The sequence below is a fragment of the Cynocephalus volans genome, chromosome 18 (genome assembly GCF_027409185.1).
Source record: "Cynocephalus volans isolate mCynVol1 chromosome 18, mCynVol1.pri, whole genome shotgun sequence".
Classification (NCBI taxonomy): domain Eukaryota; kingdom Metazoa; phylum Chordata; class Mammalia; order Dermoptera; family Cynocephalidae; genus Cynocephalus; species Cynocephalus volans.
The window spans coordinates 3,908,710-3,930,428 of record NC_084477.1 but is presented as its reverse complement, the minus strand read 5'-3'; the positions used below and the strand labels follow the sequence as shown (position 1 = coordinate 3,930,428).

Sequence of the window (21,719 nt, the reverse complement as noted above, 5' to 3'; positions counted from 1 at the left end):
AGAGGGGCGGGGCTAAGAGGGCACCTGGTGTGGGGCAGCGGCGGAAAGCTGCCAGCGGGGAGCGGGTGGGACTACAAGGCGCGCAGGGGCGGGGCAGCGAGGAGGGGCGGGGCTAGAAGGTCGCGCGGTGGGGTCAGCGGTGGGAAGCTGCCAGCGGGGAGAGGGTGGGGCCTCAAGGCGCGCAGGGGCGGGGCAGCGGGGAGGGGCGGGGCTAAGAGGGAGTGCGGTGGGGGGCAGCGACAGGGAGCTGCAGAAGGGGGAGAGGGTGGGGCTGCAAGGGCACGCAGGGGCGGGGCAACAGGGAGGGGTGAGGCGAAGGGGCGCGCCGTGCGGAAGGGGCGGGGCATCGGAGAGGGGCGGGGCTAAGAGGGCGTGCGGTGGGGGGCAGCGGCGGGAAGCCGCCAGCGGGGAGAGGGTGGGACCACAAGAGCGCTCAGGGGCGGGGCAGTGACGAGGGGCGGGGCTACGAGGGGCGCCGTGCGGAAGGGGCGGGTCCAGGGCGGCCCGCGCGCGCGGCTGCGGCGGCTCCTCAGGCGCACAATGGCCGGAGCAGGTGACGGAGCCCCGGCCCCACCCAGTGCCGAGCACCCCGCGAGCCGCGCCGCACGCTGAGCGCCTCCGCCCTCGAGCGCGCCGGCGCCGGGCCATGTTCTCCGGCAACCGCAGCGGCGGCCAGGGCTACTGGGAGGGCGGCGGGGCCGCGGGCGTCGAGGGGCCGGCGGGGACGCCGCGTCCCGCGCCGCTCTTCAGCCCGGGCACCTACGAGCGCCTGGCGCTGCTGCTGGGCTCCGCGGGGCTGCTGGGCGTCGGCAACAACCTGCTGGTGCTCGTCCTCTACTGCAAGTGCCAGCGGCTGCGCGCTCCCACCCACCTCCTGCTGGTCAGCATCAGCCTCAGCGACCTGCTGGCGTCCGTCTTCGGGGTCCCCTTTACCTTCGTGTCCTGCCTGAGGAACGGCTGGGTGTGGGACGCCGCGGGCTGCGCGTGGGACGGGTTCAGCAGCAGCCTCTTCGGTGAGTTGGGCTGGGAGGGGACGGCGGCGTCCCATCGTCCGCAGACTCCCCGCTCCCGCATGGCCGCCAGCTCTGGGCGTGCCCCCGGCCCCGCTCCTTCCCGCCCGGCCCCGGGCCCCTCGGGCTTCTCGACCCCCAGCCGCTTGGCGCCTTGTTCCCTCCCCGCGCCGACCCCCGCCCGCGCCCCTCACCTGTCTCCAGCCCGCCCCCTGTCGGCTCCTTCCCTCATTTTCACCCCCTGCTGGAATTCAACAGGGCACACGACACAGGGGCTGTCACACTCTGAGGAAAGAAATGAGGGTCTGCAGTCGAGAGTCAAGGGAAAAGTGATTAGCTCGTGAAACTTGGAGGGGGGTGACGAGAAGAAATTCAGTTCATACTTTGTATGTTTCCTAAAACGGGAAACCAGGAATAGTAGCAGGGTGTAATTGTGGGGTTTTTTGGTTTTTAGCTCATTAGCAGTTGTAAACCTTTGAATGCTTTCTAGGGAATGAGATAGTTTCATTCAGGGGCTCAGAATGCAAATTGGTATGTGCCCCGCAAGCTATTTTTACTGTATGCCCCTCCCTATAGATTCCATCACCAAAATCTAAGGTGAGGTAACGTGGTTCAGAGAATCCCAAATCAGGTGAACAGATAATTAGCTGTGCAGCCAAGAGATTTCATTAAAGTAGAACTTGATGGTTAATTGAAAATTTATTTTTGCAATACTCCTTCCTCATCATTATGGAAGATTTAAGTCTCACTGAGACTTGACATTTTGAAGGGGGATCAGCAAACCAGCATATCACTGAAGATGTGATTTTTTTCCCTAAGCTTGAGAAAGACATTAGTTTTTGTTCTGCTCCAGGTATTCCATTTGTACAAAGATTTGAAATAGAAATGTGTGTTTCTCAGGTCTTAAGGTTTCTTTTTTAAGCCCTGAAAAACGTTGATTCTTTATTACTGTTTTTATCTTGGCAGGTTTGGGAGAAAAAAATCTTTGTAGGATTATCAAAAAATATTTTCTTATTTACCAACCTTTTATATTGTAACAAACCCAAATATCATGATGTTTGTAGTGGCTTATTTTTTGATATTTTGAAGGAAGCAAAAAAGGTCCCAGAAATCATGATTTCATTTGATTGCCTCAGTGATTCTAATGTTCTCTTCCCCCGTGCTCAGTAAGCATTAATCTGACAATTTCATTTGCACAAAGATTTGAAACTTGGGAAAGAGACTGTAAGCTTATGTAGGTGATAATATAGAAAACTATGTGATTATACTCTGTGTTAATTAAAAATACCTATCAGGCAATTTTTTAGGCAGGAATCTTCTTTAAGCTTTAAAGAGGTGATTCAAGCCTAAAGTATCATCAATAATGCTCCCTAGGGTGGGCCAACAGGTGTTTGTCCACAGACCTGAACGTTCTTATTTTCATGAAGTGACTTTGCTGGGAAGTTCTTTGTGCGTGGGAGTTTGGAAAGAAGGGTGCATTGAGTTCTTTGTAAGTACTGGCATCCACCCTCTTCCTCACGTCTTCCCCCTGCAGACCCACCCCCTCCACCCCCCACCCCTCCACGTCTCCTAGTCTGTTCCTTCCTTTTTTTCCTCCTTCACCGTCTCTACAAGGTAGCATCCTATCTCAACCAGAAGGATTCTCTAAGACTATTAGAAACGTTCACCACATGGTATTTTACCTGAGGGCTGCTCTGTTTCTTCAAGGCATTAAGTTAGTTCTTTCAATGATGACTTTATCCCTGTTTTTAAATCAGAGGTGGAAACTCTGGGATAAGAGGTTCAGAGACTTGTTTAAGTCCTGGAGACAAATCAGTAGTGAGGTTACTATGAGTCTTAAGAAGTTCTTTGCAAAGATATTACTTTGCCTGGAGTAAATTCTAAAAATCGTGATTCTAGATTAGGGTTAAAGGTGAAGGAAGCAAACGGTTTGCTTCAAACTCTGTTGTTATTTATCCCTGAGCAAGAACTAACCAGCTGTGGAGTATGGAAGGGGGAAGAAATAACATGATGCTGGAGGTAGCTGCTTGCTCCAGAGGCTTTTGGAGAGGCTGCCCTATCTAGTGGAAAGACCATTGGCCTAAAGGGAGTCCTGCTCTTGATCCTGTGGCTAATGTGTTATGTGGACTTTCCTAAATCGCTTGATCTCTCCAGCTACTTTTCTCATCTCTATTATGGGGTAGTTGAGCTTAATGTTCTTTAAGGTCATCCCACTTGCTTTGTATTTTGGTGACTGATTTGATATCTGTAGGTTAGAAGGTGCCTGCTCTTAGCTCTTATGGCCTTCGTCCTCTGCTCTTACTCCTGTCCTCAGATCTGTCCCCTTCTACGCCAAGAATAAGCACACACTCTTCAGTTACCTCTGAAAGGTTTTGTGGGTACACCTCTTCAGTTACCCTGAAAGGTTTTGTCTCCCTCTTCACACCCTGCTGGAAGAAGGCAGAATAGGAAATTTAGACATACTTACATATATACACAAGGAGGCCAGGTAACTGCTTCGTTCCAGGCTCAGTTCCAGGCATCATGAGGAATGCTAAAAATTAGTGGAATCTCCGATGTTCTTGAGGCAGAGGTTTTGACTAGACAGGACTATGAGGATTGACATTTCAGTTCAAGTGACCAGTCAGGTCAATGAGTGACCTAGTCAATTTAATCTAAGTTCCAATTGAATGTCTCGTTTTACTGATATCCAGGATAATTAATCATCTTAGCCTAGGCAGGTCCAGCTTCACTGATCTACATTTCAGTAGAGGTCTTTCTCTCACCCCCTAGTATCACTCACCTAAATAGATTTTAGTAGTTTTAACGGTAGTGAAAATCAGAGCTGGGAAAACTCTCAGTGCTACTGTGCAATGATGAATGCTAGGAAGGCTAGCAGTGTGGTACGAATAGTGCTGTAGCCTAAAGACAGTATGCTCACCTACCCCTTGGCTGTTCCACCGCTGGCTGCCCCTAGTGTTCTGTGCATGGGACATAGCCTGCAGTATGCGGGAAGTTAATAGCATAGTCTTTTTTCACTACCCCTTCAAAAATAAGAATAGCAAACAACATTTTAGTCTTGGCAGAGGATGTCTAGACAGACCTTTTTCTTGGGATGTACAGATTCAGGGTTACAGAGATTCAGAGACAGTTTGGAGAAATGTGAACATCACCCTATTCAAATGTTAGAAGTAGATGGTATTTATGTTAATATATTAACATGAAACCAAGAATTTTCCTTTTTTTTATGTTCTTTTTTTTAAAAAATTCGTTTTATTTATTGAATCAAAATCGATTATACATATTTTGGGGGTTGAACATTGAGATATGTTGATTAAATCATATTACTAGCATATATATCGTTACAAATCGTAATTATTCTTTATGCCCCTTGTCCAATCTCACCCCTTCCCCCGTTCCCTCCCCCTCCCCCCTCTAATTGCCCTAGATTTCTTCTCTCCTTCTGAAAGAGTAATGGTTACTTTGTTAATTTGTTGCCTAGATGATCTGTCCAATGCTAAGAGATGTGATGGGGTTCCCCCAATATTATCATAGAGCAGATGCTTCTTCTGTCACTCTGAAATGGGTTTTGTGGAAAGAGGAATCCTCTTCTTTTCTTTGTCTCTGCTGGTGACTCTCCTTGTGTCAATGCACTCCAGTGGTTGGCAGACCATTTACGTGGTGGTTGTGGCATCTAGCCGCTTTTGTAGCAGCCATGGTTATTGCGGTGCCTGTGGTGGGCCAACCATGTGGAGGTGCTGTTTTTGGTATGCTCCTTGGCACTGGCAGTATGCCTGATTGTGGGGTGTGTTTGGTCCCCTTCTCCATGCCTCTGGTCACTGGGCAGGCCCCAAGATGTTGGCGCCATGTGCCTCATTGTGGGAGAGGGGTCTGGTCCTCTTCTCCATGCCTCGGGTACTCAGGTGGGCCCCAAGGTGCTGGCGTTTTTTGCCTGCTGTGGGAGGAGGGTCCAGTCCCTGACTCTCTACCTCAGGTCACTGGGCGGGACCTGAGGCACTGGCTTGGTGTACCTGGTTGTGGGAGAGAGGGCCAGTCCCCTTCTGCATGCCTCTGGGCCGGGTGGGCTCCAAGGTGCTGGCACAGTGTCCCTGGTTGTGGGAAAGAGGTCCAGTCCCCTTCTCCTTGCCTTGGGTCCCTGGGTGGGCCCCGAGGTACTGGCGTGGTGTGCCTTGTTGTGGGAGGAGGGTTCGCTTCCTGGTTCCATGCCTCGTGTCACTGGGCGGAACCCCAGGTGCTGGCTTGGTGTGCCTGATTGTGGGAGAGAGGTCTGGTCCCCTTCTCCATGCCCTGGGTCCCTGGGTGGGCTCTGAAGTTCTGGCATGGTGTGCCTGGTTGTGGGAGGGTGGTCTGGTCCCCGACTCCTTACCCTGGGTCCCTGGGTGGGCCCCAAGATGCTAGCTCAGTTTGCCTGGTTGTGGGAGAGAGGTCTGTTCCCCTTCTCCTTGCCTCGGGTCCCTGGGCAGGCCCCAAGGTGCTGCTGTGGTGTGCCTGGTTGTGGGAGAGAGGTCCGTTCCCCTTCTCCTTGCCTCGGGTCCCTGGGCAGGCCCCAAGGTGCTGGCGTGGTGTGCCTGGTTATGGGAGAGAGGTCCAGTCCCCTTCTCTATGTCTCGGGTCCCTGGGTGGGCCCTGAAGCTCTGACACAGTGTGCCTGGTTGTGGGAGAGAGGACCGTTCCCCTTCTCCTTGCCCCAGGTCCCTGGGTGGGCTCCGAGGTGCTGGCATGTTGTGCCTGGTTGTAGGAGGGTGGTCCAGTCCCCTTCTCCATACCCCAGGTCCCTGGGTGGGCCCTGAAGCACTAGCTTGCCTGGTTGTGGGAGAGAGGTCCATTCCCCTTCTCCTTGCCTCGGGTCCCCGGGCAGGCCCTAAGGTGGAGGCGTGGTGTGCCTGGTTGTGGGAGGGGGATCCAGTCCCCTTCTCCATGCCTCGGGTCCCTGGGCGGGCCCTGAAGCACTGGCGCAGTGTGCCTGGTTGTGAGAGAAAGGACCATTCCCCTTCTCCTTGCCCCGGGTCTCTGGGTGGGCTCCAAGTTGCTGGCATGTTGTGCCTGGTTGTGGGAGAGAGGTGTGGTCCCCAACTTCATACCCCAGGTCCCTGGGTGGGCCTCAAGGTACTGGCTCAGTTGGTTGTGGGAGAGAGGTCTGGTCCCCTTCTCCATACCCTGGGTCCCTGGGTGGGTGCCAGGGTGCTGGCGTGGTGTGCCTGGTTGTGGGAGAGAGGACCATTCCCCTTCTCCAGGAATTTTCCTTTTTAACTTGTACTTATAAAACATGCATGTGCTTATTTATACTTATATAAAGATTTATTATAAATACACTTTCTCTTCAGTAGGCCTATTTTATGTGCCTAAATTTTTTTTTTTTTTTTTTTTTTTTTTTTTTTTTGTGACCGGTAAGGGGATCGGAACCCTGGGCTTGGTGTTGCTCGCCTCCGATGAAGTGTAATTGCTGTTGCACGAAATTACTTTTATATTGTTTACGATTGTATTCTTTCTTGAATTTTCTTCTTTCAGAGAAGAGTTCCAGTCACAAATGCATGTGTCATGCATTTTGACATTTACTGCTAAGATGAAATGCAGAAATGAAAACCACACATCCATTTTAGTATTCTCAGATGTGATTACATGTACTTGATCGTGTTTTTATGCTACTGACTTATAAGAAAAAAAATATTCAAAAAGGTCAACAGTTAAACAGCTAGGATCTGCAACCTCAGTGTTTCTGGGATGAACTGGAACATCACAAGGAGAGATTTTATTACAGCATAATCACACCTCAGCTGAGCCCTCAGCCTAGGTTCATCGGCAGTTGTCACCAGAAGCTTTACCTCCTAGGATGGCGGACAGTCTCCCCACACAGTTTGATGTGGTTATAATAGGGACAGGTTTGCCCGAATCCATCCTTGCAGCTGCATGTTCAAGAAGTGGTCAGAGGGTTCTGCATATTGATTCAAGAAGTTACTATGGAGGAAACTGGGCTAGTTTTAGCTTTTCAGGATTGCTGTCCTGGTTGAAGGAGTATCAGCAGAACAGTGACATTGGGGAAGAAAGTAATGCTGCATGGCGAGACCTGATCCTTGAAACAGAAGAAGCCATCACTTTTTGCAAGAAGGATAAAACCATTCAGCACACAGAAGTTTTTTGTTATGCTGGTCAGATTGTGGAGGACAATGTTGAGGAGCTTGGTGCTTTGCAGAAAAATCCTTCTTCCATGACATCTAGTACCCTCACCGAACTTCTGGATTCTTCATGCTCACCTGAAGAAAAGCACAAATATTTTACTAGCTATGAAATGCCTGCCAAACACACTGAAAACAGTGATAGAGAGATTTCAACAGAAGTAATGGATGTAGAGGAATCGCTGGAGAAAGGAAAGTATCGTGGAGATAAAACTTGTACGTGCACAATTTCAGATGGAGATAAAGGTGAAAACAAACCTGCAGAAGACAATACTGATCAACCAAAGAGAAATAGGATTACTTACTCTCAAATAGTTAAAGAAGGCAGGAGGTTTAATATTGATTTGGTGTCAAAGCTGCTTTATTCTCAAGGATTGCTAATTGATCTTTTAATCAAATCAAACGTTAGTCGTTATGCAGAATTTGAAAATGTCACTAGGATTCTTGCATTTCGGGAAGGAAAGGTGGAACAGGTGCCTTGTTCCAGAGCAGATGTGTTTAATAGCAAAGAACTCACTATGGTTGAAAAGAGGATGCTAATGAAATTTCTCACATTTTGTTTAGACTATGAACAACATCCAGATGAATACCAAACTTTCAAGCAATGTTCATTTTCAGAATACTTAAAGACCAAAAACTTAACCCCCAACCTCCAACATTTTGTACTGCACTCGATTGCAATGACATCAGAATCATCTTGCTCTACAATAGATGGCCTTAAAGCAACGAGAAACTTCCTTCAGTGTCTTGGACGGTTTGGCAACACTCCCTTTTTATTTCCCTTGTATGGCCAAGGAGAAATTCCCCAGTGTTTCTGCAGGATGTGTGCAGTTTTTGGTGGAATCTATTGTCTTCGCCATAAAGTGCAATGCCTTGTAGTTGACAAAGAATCTGGAAGATGTAAAGCAATTATAGATCACTTTGGTCAAAGAATAAATGCTAAATATTTTATTGTGGAGGATAGTTACCTTTCTGAGGAAACATGCTCAAATGTGCAGTATAAGCAGATCTCTAGGGCAGTGCTCATTACAGACCAGTCTATACTAAAGACAGATTCAGATCAGCAGATTTCCATTTTGATTGTTCCTCCAGCAGAACCAGGAACTTGTGCTGTTCGGGTCACAGAATTATGTTCTTCAACCATGACATGTATGAAAGACACCTATCTGGTACATCTGACCTGTTCATCTTCCAAAACTGCAAGAGAAGACTTAGAATCAGTGGTGAAGAAGTTATTCACCCCATATGCTGAGATAGAAATAGAAAAGGAAGAACTTAGAAAGCCAAGACTCTTGTGGGCTCTTTATTTTAATATGAGAGACTCCTCAGGAATCAGCAGAAGCTTATATAGTGGCTTACCTTCCAATGTTTATGTCTGCTCTGGGCCTGACTGTGGACTAGGAAATGAACATGCAGTCAAGCAAGCTGAAACACTTTTCCAGGAGATCTTTCCAAATGAAGAATTCTGCCCTCCACCTCCAAATCCAGAAGACATTACCTTTGACCGTGATGATAAGCAACCACAGGCTCTTGGAACCGATGATACTACAATGGCCAAAGTAGAATCTTCTGAGGAAAGCAAAAACCCAGAAAACCAAGGGGAGCACCTTAAAAATTAGAAAAAAACACACTGGAAATGTTACTTGGGGCCTTCATTTTGGCATCAGGTATTCTCTTTAAAGAACAGTTTTCCATATGAGTAATTGGAAGTGGTTATATGATGAATGCTATGCAGTTGTTGTCTTTAACTATCTTTGAGACATTCAGTATTGGATGTCTTTGTTAGCCTATCAGTAACTGATTTATAGGTTATTGGAATTTTTGTTTTAGTGTGGGCTCCATGATCCTTAATCTTAAAACAGGTTAACTTTATTTTAGCATTAGTATATGTGTGAGGGTACCGTATCAGCAACTGTGTTTAAAGGAAGGTAATATTCTATCTGCTAATGATATTCTGGTTTTGTCATTGTCTATAGAATGAGTAATAATGTCTAAGAAATATTTTTATTACTTTTGCAGCTGTTACGGTTGCTACCACCTCTATCTGAATACAGAAAAATATACAAATAGTAAATTATGTAGGTCTTTTGTATGTAATATAAACATGTAGACATGGTGGTAGGAATAGCAATTAACACAAGTGCCAATATGATAAAATACATTTGTGTATAATTGTTAAAAGATGAGCTTTGCATGATCCTTTGTTCTTTGTATAGGTCTGATGTTTACAATACATTTTGCAGCTTAATTCACCTACTTGACCTTGTAACTGAGGAAGTGGTGACCATCACCACAGTCATCTACTTTACAAAAAGTTCCATTAGTAGTTGAAGAGTTCATTTTGGGGAGGTTTGTTTCAAAGAAAATCTAGAGAATAGCATTATTTCTGGTTTAATACTTCAAAAAATTTCTGCAGAGCCCTGCTCCAGCACATAAATAAACTTTCAACAAAACGAGAAATTAATGCTGCAGAAAAAGATACTTCAGAATGGCCAGTTCTAAAATTTCGAAGCAGGAATTCCTGAGAAACTTAAGTGAGGCATTTTGCACCTGAGATTACTGATGGTTTTTTAACGCTCTGTAAATAGATTACCCGAGGTTTCTCAGTGACAATGGAACACACCACCTCCTTGGCTCTGCTACCACTTAAATTAGCAACACTGACTGCAACTGATAGTGAATAAAAGGAGGATTTTGCATGTCCCTTCGGTTGTGTCCCACCCCATAAATAGTGAGGCAACAGCCTTCGTAATCACTTCTGCCTCTTCGCTGTTATCTAGAGGATAGAGCCCCCTCCCACCACCACCAGAGGTCATAAGACTGGTGGCATTCCAGTGGTGAAAACATGTGGAGCTGTCAGAAGAGGTGAACTTCCTTCCTACTTAGTCCCATTTCCATTCCTTGAGCAGCGAATGGTGATCCCATAGGAAGCAAGCCCTTTCATGACAGTTTTTGCTCTGGAACAGAGCACTTTTTGCTCTGGGCCTGTAGTGCTTTCTCATTACAGTTTCTCAGTGACCCTGTGAGGCAGATATTATTGCATATACTTTCACAGGGGAAACAAATTATTAACAGTTCGCTCCAAGTTTGGTATGTGGAAGAGCCAACACTTGGACCCAGGCTTTCATGATTCCAAAACCCTTGATCTTTCCACTAATGTTCACTGTTATAAGAGTAGGTACTATGTAGAAGGAGGAAATGCTAAACTGAAAATCAGTCTAGCGTTGCTGGGAAAGAAAAGGAGACCGACACTGGTCTTGCAGCATATCGAGCTAGAGAAATGTGAAGATTAAGATTAATTACATATAAATATATTTTAGAGCTATGGATCTCATTGAAGTGAAATTGGCTAAGTACTAACAAAATAATGCTCTTCAGTAACATCTCGAGCTAATGATTGTATTGTTAAAAAAATGCAAATGCTACTAGGCTAAAATGTGCTCTGAATACAGTCTTTTGTTGCTCTTCTATATGTGGAAAATGAGACAAAGGTTTTCGTAATTTACAGCTTATAGAAAGTAGAAAGTCCTGGATTGGCATTAATACTGATATTACTGAGTATAATAAAGTGGTGTTATTGGGAGGATCCTAAGGTTTAAACTTATCAAAATAACTGAAATGCCTGAAGCAGACCTATAAAATAGGAATTAAAATGAAAAAAATTTGAAGACGATAACTGAAATGGAGATAAAGGTAATCTAGACCTTCTGAAGAGTTCTTCAATATCATTCATTATTCATTAGAAATTGAGGAAGTTGCTAGAGATGATATAGCTGAATATAATGGAAACAGAAAAAAAGACTAGTCCAAAATAAGGGTTGTTTAAAAAACTAAAAAACGACTATATTTCTTAAATGAATACAGAATAAGTTGGAAACAAGAAAAGTTATAACCAATAAAAAGGCTTTAAAAATTTAGGAACTATTATAATCTAGTATAATTTTCTGACAAGTTGGAATTTAACTCTAATGGGCTAATTGGTGAAATTTTTCAAATGTTTAAAGAATAAATATCTATCTAAATATGTATGAAGAAAGATAGTATGCTTCTGATTGCATTTTGAAGCAAATATGGCCTCAATTCTAAAAGTCAAACATTATAAAAAGGGTCTCATTCTGAACAAATGCAAAATAAAATATTAGCAAACAGTACAGCAACAGATAAAAATAATTTTTTACCCTCACTCAGGATTACAAGGCTGGTGTTCAACAGAACAACCATTAAATCAACATTAACAGAACAAAATGGTCAAAATCCAAAGTATTAACTACAGATAGTTTTTTTTAATTCATCATTCTTTGATTTAATTGTCTCTGGTAATTATAGGTTTCCCACACTGTGATAAGTAATTATTTAAAATGAAGAACTAACATCATTCCTATTGGGAAGACCTATGAGAAACATTTCTCAAGCAGAAATTAAACAATGTTGGCACCATTTTTATTTTTTATGTGGTTGAAGAAATTGGTCACTGCAATAGAAATAAGCATTCGCAGCATGAGGAAGGTAGGGAAAGAAAGCAGCACAAATATTATTTTCTGTTAACATGGCTTTCTAACTAGCTAAACGTATTGTATCATGTAAATGTATTAACAATAAAAGACCGATTCAGGAAGTTGCAGGATACACAGTTTTTAAAAATCTCATTTCTAGATCCTCACAGTGACAAAATGCAATTTAAAAAGTGTTTGGGTATTAATATATATGAGCCACTTAAAGCTACACAACTCTGTTGGGATAAATTAAGAAAAATGCTTAAACAGACGCAGGTTGAACTGAATTTTAAAAATGAATAAACTTCCCGTAGGAGACATCCTGGTGTAATGGGAGAATAGTAAATGCAGAGTCCTTTGAGTAACCAGGATTGTAGTCATTGCTTCACTACTTATCAGTTGTATAGTCTTAGGAAAATCACCACTTGCTTCCATTTCGGTATCTATAAAATAGAAATAATATTTTATAAAATTATTGTGAGGATTAAATTAGGTAATGTGTAAAATCACATCCAAAGGGATGCCAATATGTAACATTTGTATGTAGATTTTTTACAGTTCCATTTAACATTCCAACTGGATGTGTTATGTAATATGACAGAACTGTGATAAATTACATAGGAAAGTAAGCAGGCAAAGATACATGTAAATTTTTTTAATTTAGGGGAAAAATGGGAGCTTTGCCCTTTAAATCCTTAAAACATGCTGTTAAGCAGCCTTTCTAAGTATTCTGTAGAGTAGAAAGTATCTTAAACCAATTAGAAAGAAATTAATGTTTAATAACTGCAGGTGAAAAGATTAGTGGATTTTAGTATGGAAAAAGATACTAGGTCCACTTTACATATGATATTGTAATTTATGTTAAGCATAAAGGTAAAAATTTAAAAAACTATAATTCTCATCCCAATGTGGTATGAAGGAACTTCATAGCAGTTGACAAGGTAGATCAACTAAATGAAAAATGAAAAATGTGTACTAAATAGGAAAAAGATACAAAACAAGAAAAGGTGGAATAGAAAAAGCTGTTTGCATTATGTGTGGGTAGTGCTTAATATTTTTTTAAAACTGGATGCATATCCATAAGGCTTTGTACTCTATTTACTAGACAAATTTATAAAGGAATGGAGTACACATGAGAAGATACAAAAATCAGTTCTTAGAATGGTATTCAAATTTCCTAGTAAAAATGCAAATTGTAACAATTTTGACCTAGTTTGTGCTATTAGTAAAATTTTTAAAAATTATAGGTGCCCTCATTACCAGGACATTGTATACTAGCAGTATTTTTAAAGAACTATTTAGGAGAATAAAGCAAGAGCTCTATAACAGATCTATCTTTTGACATACAAACTCACTTTGAGTAGCATATGACCAAGGAAATATTTGAAAGAAAAAACTACCTGTACAAAGACGTCTCTAGCAATTCCATTTATACGAGTTTTAAAAAGAAAAAAAGCCCAACAGCTGGGAAGTGGATAAGTAAATTTTGGTGTATTGCTACTACTATCATAGACTCTTATGTAGCCATTAAATAATACTGATATGTGTAAAACTGTTTGCAAAACTGTGAGACTGAAAAGTGTTAATTATAACATAAATTATTATGTTTATTAATTATATTTGTGTAAAACTTTAGATCTTTGTTGGAAAGAATCAGAAGAAGACATGTAACTAATTGCAGTTTAACATTTTAAGGAGTTCTTTATTTCTGTAAAATATCGATGTGTGCATTAAGAAATAAAAGATTAATTGATAAAGTGGTTTCCTGAATTGGTGAGAAAACTGATGATTTCTTGGAAACTTCTAAAATTCTCCTTTAAATTAAAAAAAAAAAAAAGTTCTAAATTTTAAAGTCAAAAATGTAATCTCCAAAAATGTGTGGCAGAGTTTTTTTACAAGTCTTGGTGGGAAGGAATTCTTGGTTAATGTGGATTTTGTATCTTTTCTCAGTTGCCCAGCATTGAGTTATTATGGAAACAGTAGCTGTGCATTCCAGGACATCAGCATGAAGACATTTACGTACTAACCACAGTATGGTCCTAAATCCATGCCTACACCCATCTTTTGGGAGTAGGCCAGAGAGATGAAGGTTAGAGTGGCCAAGCCTGGGCCTGAGATGGGTTTGCAGAAATACCTGTGCTAGGGACAGAAGGGACTGAGGATGCAGCTAGACCCTTTATTACAGTCAGCTGAGAGATCCAAATCAGGGTGACCTGACTGAACAAACATCAGTTAAACACCTACTATAGATTATGAATTGGCATTATTCTAGGGATTAGAAATATGAAAATGAATAAGAGAAATTCTCTTTACCTGACAAACATTCTGTTGGAATATCTACCTTAAGGCAAGGTACCTTTTACGTTAATGAGCATTTAAGACATTTTCTACCCACCACTGTAACTACCACTACCCCTCTCCCTGCAAAAGAAAAAAAGAAACAAAAGATAAACCTCTGCCTGGTACATGGCATTCCTTTTAAAGGGTGCCAGAACCTTTAATTCCACAGTTGAAAACAAGTGGCTTAAAGGTTAGAAGCTGGATCAGTTAACATTTTCTGAAATCTATTTCAGCCAACATTCAGTTAAATTTACGACATTAATCAGAAGCTTTCTCCCTTGCTTGGGGAAGGAGCAAAGAGGAGGTGTAAGAGATTGAGTCCAGAAGCCCAACACATTGAGGGCTTAGGGAATAGGAAGTGTGAAAAAATCTAAATGAGAGAAGCACGTAAAGTTTCAGGACCAACACATTCTGATCAGCATCAATTTTATTTAGCTTCATCTCAGTGTAATAAGTGGAAGTCGTGCTGCTATTGCATTGAGGTAGCTGCTTCCTCTTTGAAGATTTCAAAAATTTTTCTTTTAGTATTTTCACCTTCATTATAAAAAGGCATTGTTTCCAGTATAGTGATTTTCCTTTTAACCAACAACCATATGTATTCACATTTCAACAGCAGGGGACACAGTACCTACCTCCAGCTTTCTGTAGGGCTGGCAGGAACAGCACAGAAGCTCAGTGATTTAACTGAAAGAATTTGACTGTAACAATATTATGGCAGCAGTTCTACAGCATTTGTAGGAGTGCTTTTCTCCTGACAACTACATTTTCTTATGTGATCCTCAGGACCACTATTTAAGGTAAGAGAGGGGAGGTATTTATACCCATTTTATAGATAAGACCTGGAGGAATTAAGTGACTTTCCTAAACTCAGTCCTAATCTAGATCCATCAATAAGAATTTAAATACTACTGTTCCACTTTGTGGATTTATTGCATATGAGTGCATAACACATAAATCACTATTTAAAAAGAGGTGGCGTCTAGAATTTTTTTAATACATTTGTTTTTTAGTAACAAAAAATAATTCTATAAATTAAAATTTGTGTAATGAAAGTGCCGACAAGGATTGAGACACCTGAAGTCAAAACAATTTCTTTATCCTGGTATTTGTGTCAAGGGCTTCATTTCTTTCTATATAATATCCTCATTAATTTGTGAACAACTATTTAATATTAATTAAGGTATACACTTCAGGTATAAGTCTACTAAAGTGTAGCAGAGGGGAAAATACCTGTTTATAGTTCACTCAGAAGGAGGTACAGGGCTGGCTGGTTAGCTCCCTTGGGAGAGTGTGGTACTGATAACATCAGGGTCAGGAGTTTGGATCCCCATACTGGCCAGCCACCAAAAAAAAAAAAAAATATATATATATATATATATATATATATATACATCTTTAGGCATTTTATAGTTTTAAAGAAACAATCCTTAGGGACATTACTGCAGTGAGTTTTATGCCAGTTCTTTTAATTACAAATATGATTGAAGTCCTTGAGTACTCCATTTCTTTTTGCTTAAGACTTATTTATTTATCCTTTATATTTAAAAACAAGAACAGAAATATTACCCATTGTGGGGAAATTACTGCTTTTTGCATCATGATAAGTTAATTTCACTTGTAAGTTTAATTTCTAGTTAAAGTTTTTGTAACAATTTCAGTATTTGTATTACCCATTATAAAGAAGATATTCAGGAGAATGTACTGCTGAGGAAAAGCTGAGCATCTTGTTCTCGGAAAATTAATCATATTTAATTTCCTAAAATGATTTAAGTGAAGTATTAACAGAGAAATGAGCTGTGTGTCCTGGTTCACTAACAGTCCCATTTTATGACTGCGTAACATTATTTGTAATACTCCCTGCTGTTGAATGTAAATAACAACCAGATGTTTGATGGAAGAAAAAAGGCTGAAGATGAGAACTGCATTGGAAATACTTGAGATTGTAATCTCCTTTAAAACAAAAACTCGTGTTCTATACCTCTATATTCTCTACAGTTTCTTGCGTATCACAGGCATCCAAAATAAGATTTGCTACTTGAATGACCAAGTAGCAGTTTCCGGTGGCTCTTTTCTTCAATATCATCCTGTTCCCTTCTTCAACCCCTTCTAGCTTCTTCCATCCTGAGGAAGAGAGGATCACGGGCCCATCTCTGGGAATGTGTATTACAGTCATAATCCTGGCTCCTTGTATTATTACAGACAATTAGTTTTAGGATAAGCCTCTATAAGTCAATAAAACTTAAAAATAGTGTGCACATTTGAATAGTCTATAAGATGTTCTATCTAATAATTTTATTAACTTTCTTCCGTTAGGGCAGAGGTTCCCAAACCTGGGTAATTTTGCCCTGCAGGAGACATTTGGCAACATCTAGAGACGTTTGGGGTTGTCAAAACTGGGACGAGGAGATACTGGCACGGAGAGGGTAGGCGTGCTTCTCAGCATCCTGCAGTGCTCAACGCAGAGCCCTCACAACAGAGTTATTGACCCCCAAGTGTTCGTGCCACGGTTGAAAAACTGCAGTAGAGTAAATAAAAGTTCTGAATGTTCATAAGGAATCTGCTTTGCTTTCTTTTATGCTCTGCACTTAACACCTCTTTTCCTGAAGTCTCCTGACTGTAGGTTCTGCTTGAACAGCCATTGCTGATAGGAACTGCTGTCCTTCTGTTTCCATGTATGACCCCACTACCCCTTCTGCCCTCCCTCACCATCAACAGTGGCTTCCTTCTGGAGGTTTATGGTAACTTAATCTCCAAAACAAAATTCAGAGAAGTAGGGAGTATTTCTTATCCTGCCCCAGTTGTCAGGTATAGATTAGACATTTTGTGAGTTTTTGTTTTTATTAATCATGTATTTCATCCAGAAATACAATAACTTTGCAAAGCAATTATAGAAATGAGAGGCTATCTTTCGATACACCGCAAACAACTACCACAAAATCAATGTAAAAATATCTTACCATACTTTTTTTTTTTTAAGGAGTGCTATTCACTTCACAGACCATTGGCGAATTAATCAAATTACATAATATGACAATATCCTGTGAGTTTCACAGACACCAATACAAGACTAAATAAACCGTCCATTGTTGAATTGTACTCACATTTACATTCGTTGGTGGTTCACAAAGCAATGAGAGAGTGCAGCAGCTTGGCATTTTATAGATGGGTGTCAGCTGTCGAAGACACCTGATTGTAATGGGATGAGTCAGTACACTTAGGGCAGATGAAAACCTTAAAGAGATTGCACTGCAAAGTGAAAACTACAACTTACACTGAGCGCGAACCGTGTCAGTTTCCGTGCTAGACTTTGGAAATCCAGAGATGATAGTCATAACCCACACTGGTACAACTGTAATGCTTTATTGTATGCCAAGTACTTCTCTAAGTGCTGTATTTCTTTTATTTAATATTCATAACAGCGCAACCAGGTAGGCTTTCTTAGTAACCCCGTTTTGCAGGTGAGGAAACACACTGAAGACAAAGAACTTGACCAAGATCACACAGCTGGTAAGTGGTAGAAGTGGGCTTCATACCCGGGCAGTCTGACTCTGTACCCCACATGCTGTGACTGAGATGCAGTGTGTCTTCAGAGAGGTGTCAGGTGAAGCCCAGGAACACTAGGAGTTATTGACGTGCCAGGGGCTGTTCTGGCTTCTTCATACATTTTATGTCAGTTTTTAAAACAACTCTGTGAGGCAGGTATTAACGTTTCCATGCATAGATGAGAAGTAAAGCTGTCACTTTCCCAGAGTCGCAGAGTTGGTAAGTAATGGAACGCTCAATCTATCGGGACCGACACGGATACACAGTTAGCCACTATGTTGCTCAGACTGATAATTCCTCCGACATAGGTGTAGATAAACTCTAGTGGATGTACAACAGTTATTTTAAGCCTGACGAGGGAAATGTGGGAATATTTAAAAAAGAAAAGATGTTTAGGCTGGGCCCTGAAGGTTGAGGATTTCCACTAGGAGGGAAGGCATCCAGAAAGAATAGCAGAAACGAAGGCACGGGGCCCTCGAGGACACAGCCCACCTGGCTCGAGCAGGGAGTGGCAGGACTGGAGAGGAGGTGGGGTACAGGAGGTAGGCTCCAAAGTGTCAGAAGTCTTGAAAAGCATGCCACCTGAAGTTGGGACTCTTATTCAGTGAATGATGAGGTGCTGTGGAAGGTTTTCTTTGGTAAGACGTGGCTCAAAGGTCAGCTTGGTGCCGTGTGGATGAGTCTGGATGCAACCAGTCCTGGCTAGGGCAGGCTGCTGGGAGTGACTAAAGGTAGAAATAGAGGTACAGGACCTGGAGAGTAGCTCTACATCACAGATAAGGTAGAGAGGGAAAGGAACTGGAAATGACTGAAATCGCCACTTTGACACTTGAAGTTTTGGAGAAAAGTAGATGGATATGGTTTTGGTCATCCAAGGCAATCAGATGATTCTGTATCAGTCCTTACTTAGCTAGATACGCCTTAAGTTTGTGTGCGTCCAGGCTCCACTCTGCTCTCTGTAACGTGGGAGAACTAGGAGGTACCTGTCTTCACTCTGCCTCCTCTCTCAAAGAAAGTCTCCCCAGCATGCTTCTCACTACCTGATGGGTTCTGGAGTCCGGGTAACTAGCTAGGCGAGGGCAAGCCTCCCACAGGTAAGGCCATTTAGTTAGATTTATAGGAGCGCCTTTCCAAATGACATCACTTTAAGCCTCTTTCTGATATGCTGAGTCTAGCTGTATAAAATGTGGCATTATCATAGCTTATTGGACTAAAAGAAGCAGGATAATTGCAAAAGACAAGGGAATAGGTAGAGAGAAAATCTAGAAATGAGTAAAACATGAAAACCAGAGCTGCCTATGTAAACCAGAAAAGGTCGCCCTTCCTCGGGGCTGGCCCAGCCCTGTACCCTGGCATCCTTCTTGGCCTTCTCAGCTAGGGAGCTTTGTGCATGACACTGCCCTCTGTGTCCCCGTGCAATACTGTTTTGTGAAATGTTAATTCAAATGGATGGTTCTGTTCAGTTCCTTTTATGTGGGGGTGATTTAGAACAAACTCCTAATATGCAGGCCCTGAGCAGCAAATAGGGGGAACGGCAAGCAAGTTTCACAGCCTAGAGTGAGGCAACCAGAAAGTTTTCTTCAAGTGCCAGGGGATGAGGGAGAGTCGATACCGAAAGATCTCTGAAGAATGAAAGATTTCAAACGTAAAAGGCACAGAAGCACAGGTTTGTACAGTATGTGCCGTTTCCCTGCCCGGGGTGATCCTCAGTTACAGCTTAGTCTGCATATAAACTGCTTTCTCTACTGGAGGCTTGAGGCATATCTCTTTATTCTCTGTTTCTTAAAGATGTAGAAGAATTCTTAGGATAAAGAAGCCAAAAAATAAATGCAAAGGTGGCTGAGCAAAAGATAGGACTCAATGATAAAAGAAAACTTTAAACAACCGGAACTGTAGCCTGTGTGTGGACATCTCATTGAAAAGAATCATTTCATAGCACACTGAGGTCCTTAAGTGTATCTCTGTCCTGTGCCACGACCTGGACAAAGAGACGCAGGACAGAGTGTAGTTGCTGTGCTGCGGTTGATGGGGATGATGGTGGAAAGACTTCAGGGGCTGCAGCAGAAACGGCCTGTGGAGTCTGTGTCCGGGATGGGAGAAGGCCACCCCTCCGTGCTGGGTGACATGGGCCTAGACCACACAATCGAAAGACAGCTGCACTGCATATCTTGGTATAGGATTGAAATGGAAGGATCCAGAGGCACCTGTGGTGGTTTCTGGTGTTCCTGCACTGGAGACTGGGTTTGTGGAAGAAAACCTGGGAAATGAACAAATAGCCATAGAGACTGTATTAAAGGGTATTTGATGTTAATCTAGACCGACTGTTCTGAAAGAATCAACGGTAGAGTCTTCTAAACGTGCAGATTCCCGGGTTCCGTTCCAGGCCTACTGGATCTGTATCAGAGCCTTGTAATCAGCATTTTAAACAATCTCCCTAGGAGATTCATACATAGCTACTTCAAGAGCTGGCATTTGGAAACACCGTTCCTATTAAGGGAAAGAGACCAGCTGCTCTGATACAAAAGGTTCTACACTGAACATCCAGGGGGTGAGCTAAATCCCTATGAAGCCTAATTTGACAGTGTTGGAATGGTAGGACGTGAATGGGTCTGGGAGTGGGCCCTGCTCTGACACCAGCTAGCTTTGCTTTGTGGCCTTGGGCAAAATACCTCATATTTGTAAAGCTTCCCTCCCCACCTTCAATTTTTCTATAGCTCTTTTTCATTTGACATTCTCAACTCAGGATGACTAAAACTTTCGAGGAAATGATATTTTCTGGCCTATCCACAGTGTCCCACACCAGTCACTGAGATGGATTTTACTGTATACTCAAATGCCACAAATTTGTGTTTTAAATTTAAGCTATTTTGTTCCAGTATGACACTGCCCTGGCTAGGTAGCAATTGATGATTTCCCTTAACACATTCTGACAAGCATCTTTCTTTCTACTTTCTACTCTTATGGTCCTTAGGTGTCGTATATCACATTTTCTAGGGACTAATCATTTATACACACACAATGTAGCTAATGTGTTATATCCATTCTTGAGAGGAAAGTGGCTATGGCCCTCTCTGCTTGAGTCAGCAGCACGGTAATAGAGAATGACTGACAATGGGATTGGTGTTGCTACCACCTGCTAAATGCTGAGCTCCCTTGAGAGCTTTGTGAACTATAAATGACTGAATGAAGATTTAATTCAGTGCCTCTGAGATTCTCTCATATTTTTAATTTGTTCTTCTGGGCTATCTCAGATTTTCCTCCTTTGGTGCCAGGTTAATAATCCAGGAAGGAACACTTAGAAAATAGAATCATCATTGAAAGCAGAGGGTCACATGGCTGTTCCACAATTAATTCATGCTTTGAATTCTTTTGTAGAATTAAAAAGACCTCAGTCTTCTCCATTACTCACAACCAATTTGTTAAATCTTCCCAGGGAAAAATCCAAATAGAGTTCCGTACTAGCAGTCAGAAGATCTGAGTTCCCGTCCCAGCAGAACCTTACTAATCTTGTGACAGCCTAGTCATGAATCTAAGATGGGCCTTTCCTGCTTCTCACATCTGTGCAAATCTGATGAGAAAAATACATAAAATGGTACTTTCAAAATTATAAATATATGAAATAATGTGTTGTTATAATGTATTATTGTGGTTGGAGAAGAAGAAATGGTAAATCTAATAGGAATGCCATTTGACTTTATATCATCCATAAAATGAATATTTCACAAATTTTTTTAATAGTTAAAAATTATCATGACTGTCAAATAGTATTTTAAGTTGAAATAAGAGTCCCTTAGGAAGAATAGCAGGGAGTTGGTCTTGTTTTATGTTCTTCTAACCTATATATTGTTATTTTCCATTGGGAGCATTTTTCCTTTTCATTCAAATCTGACTGTGGCTATTTCTGAGCGGTATTTCACCTTAGTTTTTGGTGAATTATAGAGGTGACCATGTTTAATTCAGGAATTTTCTTCTTTACTTGAGTAGAAATATGGTCACATGTACATAACGAACATATAGTATCCCTTTGTCAACTATTATATAATGAACTATTATGTAACTATTATATAACAAACATATAATAACCCTTTGTCAACTATGTATCATTAATGAATATGTAATAACCCTTTGTCTACTATTCCCGGTACCAAGGAGAACGTTAA

The 21,719-nt window shown here is 42.0% G+C and overlaps 2 protein-coding genes across 7 annotated transcripts in view; both read left to right on the top strand.

The window, feature by feature from the left end:
- Nucleotides 1-646: 646 nt before the first annotated feature.
- The window catches only part of OPN3 (opsin 3), a 44,445-nt gene continuing 23,372 nt past the window's right edge, over nt 647-21,719 (top strand). For 2 of the 4 annotated variants that reach the window (XM_063082815.1, XM_063082817.1), the window contains exon 1: nt 647-1,013. In XM_063082815.1, the coding sequence (XP_062938885.1) occupies nt 647-1,013 (367 nt within the window). Of the gene's footprint in view, nt 1,014-5,751; nt 5,761-6,518; nt 6,599-18,101; nt 18,114-21,719 lie in introns of those variants that run through there. The other 2 variants (XM_063082816.1, XM_063082818.1) reach the window with 2 other exon arrangements.
- CHML (CHM like Rab escort protein) lies at nt 6,743-8,812 on the top strand. Of its 3 annotated transcripts, none has more exons than XM_063082855.1 (2): nt 6,743-7,041; nt 7,174-8,812. In XM_063082855.1, the coding sequence occupies exons 1-2, from the start codon at nt 6,841-6,843 to the stop codon at nt 8,800-8,802; spliced, it is 1,830 nt and encodes a 609-aa protein (XP_062938925.1). In that variant the 5' UTR covers nt 6,743-6,840; the 3' UTR covers nt 8,803-8,812. The 3 variants fall into 3 exon arrangements, with proteins under 3 accessions (XP_062938925.1, XP_062938924.1, XP_062938923.1); XM_063082854.1 differs by having other exon boundaries at nt 6,743-7,530; nt 7,648-8,812; XM_063082853.1 differs by having other exon boundaries at nt 6,743-8,812.

Bases quoted from the DNA above. Each gene is read 5' to 3' on its own strand.
- CHML (XM_063082853.1), top strand. From the start codon at position 6,841: ATGGCGGACAGTCTCCCCACACAGTTTGATGTGGTTATAATAGGGACA.